The following is a 5,302-nucleotide window of genomic DNA, read 5'->3' as shown; positions in this document are numbered from 1 at the left end:
CGTACATATGGGACAATTCAGATCTGCGAAATCAGTTCGTGATCGGTTATTTCAGTATGGGATACACACGTGTGGGAAGATGTTCTTCAGTTTCCAAAACAATCCTGAGTGCCAGATTCGATCGAAGGCCTTTCTCAATCAAAAAAGATACCCACACCAATGCAGCTTTGGTCAAGGGGTGAGCAACACGATGCACCAGTTGAGTTATGTAAGAGTAAGAAACGATCCTTTCCCCATCTTCAGCGTTGGATTTGGTTCATACTTAAACAAACTACCACGTTTGCCGAGTAATGCATATAAACAACTAAAATAAACCGGATAATATACCGTAGATAATAAGAAACAATTCTAAATTGATACCTGACACGCTTATAGTTTACACTTTTACCTTCGAACTAAGAAAATGTAAAATGCAATGATGGACATTTAACGCACCACTCAATTTATTCAGTTTAAAATTAAATCAATTATCTTTCCGCATTACTTACAGTTAATTAGAAGCTATCCTAGTCAAAATAAACAGTAAATAATTCTTTGTTTACTTCCTTTGTTTAATTTTGTACTAATTTGCACAAAAACGTAGTATTATGTCCTTCCAGTCTGATATGTCTAAAGATCGCTTTCACTTAATCTTTTTCCTTTGTTGAGTTCATTTGATATTCTTCTTACACTGAAACTTTTTTTTTAGAGAGAAATTTGCAATTTGAGATAGTATTGCAGTGTCAAAGTCATATACCATCAGTAGAGGAAGGATACTACCAGCGCGAAGGGCATAGGGTCGACCTAGGTCTACAGACCTGAGAGACGATCCAAAAGCCCTTTCTACAGTATATAAGAGTGTGTACACACAAGCAGCACTGTCCGGAGTTTCATCTTGGGGATAACGGCTTATCAGCAAAAATGGAACAGCTTTGGAACAAGGACAACGGATAGCGCTTTTAAGAACAACAAAAGCTTATAAAACTGTTCTCTCATAAGCGCTGCAAGACCTAGCGTCTACTCCACCAGTGAACCAATGGACAAATTGCGTTCAGGGGTACGGCGGGGTGGTGGATGGGTAAAACAAAAAACCAGAGAGACGATAAATTCATCTGTCATCAGGCTGTACGAAACGGCAGTATTACGGGAAATGAGATAAAAAATCTGATACGATACCCGGCTCGTGGACCTCTTCTTACTACAGCTCAGAAAATGGCCAGGCTTAAATTCGCACGGGAACTTGTGAATTTAACATTGCAATGCATTTGGGGACGAGTTCTCTTTACGTGAGGTGAGAGTTGAGCGTATCTTCAGATGGGCGAAATTTTAAATGGAGACACTCAGGAGAAAGGTACGCCCCAAGCTGTATGATCTCTCAGGTGGATTTCCTAGGTTGGTCATTGATCTTCTAGGGTGGCATTTCCTCGGATGGCTGCACTGAATTGGCTGTTATGGGAGAAAGATTTCTAACTTCAGTTAGATACTTACAATAATCGAAGAAGATGTAATGCCATTTGCCCCCAACATCGGTGAGAGATGTTAATGCATGATAGATCCATGTATAGCGGATGACTATCTGAATGAGGTTGGAATTGAGTGCTTGGTGTGGCCAGCTTGAGGTAAAGATTTTTTTACAGTTGGGACGTGTACGTCAACACCAAGGTCCTAACACCCTACAAGAGTTGGAAACGGCTGTTCTTGATGAATGGGTACTCTCAGGATTTTATCAGAAGTCTCAGTGAAAATAACCTCAGGGCCCGGCTAACAACCCGTGGACCTCTTCTTTCCACAGCTCAGAAAATGACCGGTCTTCAATTCGCCCAGGAACGTCTGAATTGGACATTTGAAGATTGGTGACGAGTTCTCTTTGCAAATGAAGTGAGAGTTGTTCTCAAATCTTCAGATGAGAGTAGTGTCACATAGGACGCTCAGGAGAAAGTCACGGTGGTTCCTCAGGTGGACATCCTAGGTGGGTCACTGATGTTCTGCGGTAGCATTTCCTTGAATGCCGCATTGGTTGTTGTAGATCTCTAACTTCACAGAGATACTTACAGGGCATAATCGAAGATCGTGTAGTGCCATTGGCGTATTGTGGATGACTGCCTGAATTATTTTGGAATTGAGTGCTTAGTGGGACCATCTCGAAGTCCACATTTGAACCCAATAGAACACATTTGGGACCAACATAAGCGAGGAGGCAAAACCCAGGTCCTAACACTCTAGAAAATTTGGAAACAGCTGTTCTTGATTAAAGGGAATGAATTCCTCAGGCTTTTACCAAGGAATGCAATCGCGTTTAACGGACGTGATTCGTGCCAGAGGCGGAAATTACTCGGTTTTAAATGACAAAAGTTATTTCTTACATGTTTATTTGTTTTTAAAATTTCAGTTTTTTTCTTTACTCAATATTGCTTTTTAGGTAATAAACATTTTCTTTTAAATGTTTTAGTTTTACAACCAAACCTATTTTTAGTATGCAAAATATGTGAAAACTTAAAATTAAGAGTGATGAGTAATTTTGTCCATCAGTGTAGTTTATGAAAACGTTGAATTTTTGTCTCGGGTCTACATCGAAAATTGAAACATGGCCTCTGTTCAGTTAATAAATTGAATATAACTGTTCCATGCTTTCAAGGTAATAAACAAATAATAGAATTATTCTGTTATCGTCCAATGTTCTCAAAGAAAAATGCTCATTAATCTTTACGGAAGGGCTCTGTAAATTTAATAAGCTGAAAGGAAGCTTGAGGAATCACGTTTCTGAAAAGTCGTTGTTTGACTATTTTGTCCTAGTAAAACATTTGGACATGGAATGACAACGACCGGCGGTTTTCATAGCCGAGCAGTCTCGGTTTACTTTATCATCGGCTTTTACCAGGTTTTCCGCCAAAAATTATGCATCACCGAAAAAAGTTTCAAAGCGTTATCGTCGGTCGCGAGGTTAAAAAATGATTTTAAGTCCCTATCTCGTGTGTTCAAAGTGTAAATGCGAACTACAAATCTGAAAAAGAAAATTATTACTGCTTTTACTATTTTCGAGGTGGGGGGATTGGATAAATGTACCTGTTCGTAAAAATGAGAAATGGGCGAGTATAACCGATGGTAATGAGGGGAGGCAGTAAGCCTCCCTATACGTTCTAATATTTCTCTTATAAATAGTACTGAGAAGATTCCGGGCACGTTTCTAGCTAAAACTTGATTATTCCTTGTATGAAAACCCCAAAGGGGAGTGAGTGGGTCGCTCGAATTACTTTTGTCCGCCTAAAGAAAACACGGTACGCTTTTTTAAAAATTCAAATTTAAAAGGGAGCCGTGCTCCAGCAAAGGGGCCGAGTTAGTTTGAAACAATAGAGAAGCTCGGCGAAAGTTGTAAAGAGCAATATATGTTTAACTGTCGTAAAGTTTGATTAAAAAGAACTTTTTCCCCTTTCCGCTCTGGGCCAACTTGTTTCAGACGACAAAGGAACATCAGTTAATGGTTCTGAGTAACTTGACGCACATGATTAGGAACAACTTTTAAAACCCGCCTGGTTTGGATCTTGAAATTGCTCCGTCAATGTTTTGACAAATGTTCAACCTTATTTTAAGCAAAATCACAATGTGCGACTCGCATTCTACAATGAATCTGAATACCAGCTCGAAAGAATTGAAGAAGACCATTTAAAAAAAAAATTAGTCGTTGTTAAATTTAAAATTTATTTTCCTGATTTCACAGTGGGAGCTTCTGTCCTTATGTAGACCTCCATCCTCAAAGACTGTAACACCCAAAGCACATTTTCATCATAAATAAGTCATATTTTTCCTTAGTTCTTCTAGGAAGCAAAATTAATCCTCTACTCAATGGTGCCCTTCCACCTTGTACCGCCGAAATGCTTACAAATGGGCTTTTTTCCGACCTCTGCTGTTGTGAACCCACGAGAATAACCTTGTACCTAATCCTTTGTTCATACCGAACGGAACGATTCTTCTGAGTTCGTCAAGGATGAGAGTAGTCCTCTCTGGGAGCAGGAGTGCCACAGGGCAGTATACTTGAACCTCATCTATGCATTAGATATATTAGATATCGGAAGCTAACGTGCGTTAACCTTATTTCCGTTTATCCTTTTCTCTTCTTTTTCACCGCTTATAATTCTCTTCTTTCATTTTAATTTAATATTTACACAGTTGGTTACAGTTTATGTTACAATATACCACATCTCCCCCTAATAATCAATTTTGTCTATCATTTCTTTCAATTAATTAATCTTTAAGTAAGGTAATGGTTGAGATACAAAAATCACTGTCACGAGAGGGATTCGAACCCACGATCTTCAGCTAAATACGCCTCTGCTCTACCACTTGATCTATCGTCACTTCGATCCACTCGGACACCAACTTCCCATCTCAACCCCACCTTTTTGAATTTTCCCTCCTTTTTGACATTTTTCAAATGTCGTGTAATCTATTTGATTCTCGGCGACAAATGAAAAGGCCACGGAGAGTTTTAGTGAAGAATACTTCATTTTACTTATTAAATCAATTAGGTTTCGTGGTCTGATTGACTAAATAAATTGTTTTCAATTAATTTATCTTTATGTAAGGTATTGGTTGAGTTAAAGATTAATTAATTGAAAAGAATTTATTTGGTCAATAATCGATATGTCCATAATATCTGTGTCTATATATATATATATCCACACTTCACTCACTTTCACTCACTCGAGGGACAATACCGCATTGCTGGTTTTAACTTCTCTCTTGGGCGTAGCACCCTCGGTGTTTTCTTCATTCACGATTAGTGACCACAGTATCCCCAACTCCTTCTGTTCTCTCGACAGTCGACTTGGTTCGATGGATGGCAACGGCTGGTCCTCGCTTGCTCTTGCTGGCTGAGTTCCCTTGTTGAGTCCTAGACGGAGTGCGATTGCTTCTGTTCCGGATCGTCTCTTGGAGTTGACTGTTCACTCACTCCCTGAGGTTGAGTCTCCGCTTTTGACCGCCTGGGGTGAGTGTCCGGTTTTGACTGCCTGGGGTGAGTCTCCGGTTTTGACTGCCTGGGGTGAGTCTCCGGTTTTGACTGCCTGAGGTGAGTGTCCGGTTTTGACTGCCTGGGGTGAGTGTCCGGTTTTGACTGCCTGGGGTGAGTCTCCGGTTTTGACTGCCTGGGGTGAGTCTCCGTTTTGACTGCCCGGGGTGAGTGTCCGGTTTTGACTGCCTGGGGTGAGTCTCCGGTTTTGACTGACAGGGGTAAGTCTCTGGTTTTTGACTGACTGGGGTGAGTCTCTGGTTTTTGACTGACTGGGGTGAGTCTCTTGTTTTTGACTGACTTTGATTTCCCAGTCAT

At 40.3% G+C, this 5,302-nt stretch overlaps 1 protein-coding gene across 1 annotated transcript; it reads right to left on the bottom strand.

The window, feature by feature from the left end:
- Positions 1 to 4,867: 4,867 nt before the first annotated feature.
- On the bottom strand, positions 4,868 to 5,302 carry LOC106661298 (disintegrin and metalloproteinase domain-containing protein 29-like). The gene has a single exon (XM_014384588.1). The coding sequence runs from the start codon at positions 5,300 to 5,302 to the stop codon at positions 4,868 to 4,870; it is 435 nt and encodes a 144-aa protein (XP_014240074.1).

Source organism: Cimex lectularius, unplaced genomic scaffold (genome assembly GCF_000648675.2).
Source record: "Cimex lectularius strain Harlan isolate CLEC.00 unplaced genomic scaffold, Clec_2.1 scaffold217, whole genome shotgun sequence".
Lineage (NCBI taxonomy): Eukaryota > Metazoa > Arthropoda > Insecta > Hemiptera > Cimicidae > Cimex > Cimex lectularius.
Note: the sequence above shows the minus strand (reverse complement) of the source record. Positions and strands in the feature narration are given on the sequence as shown.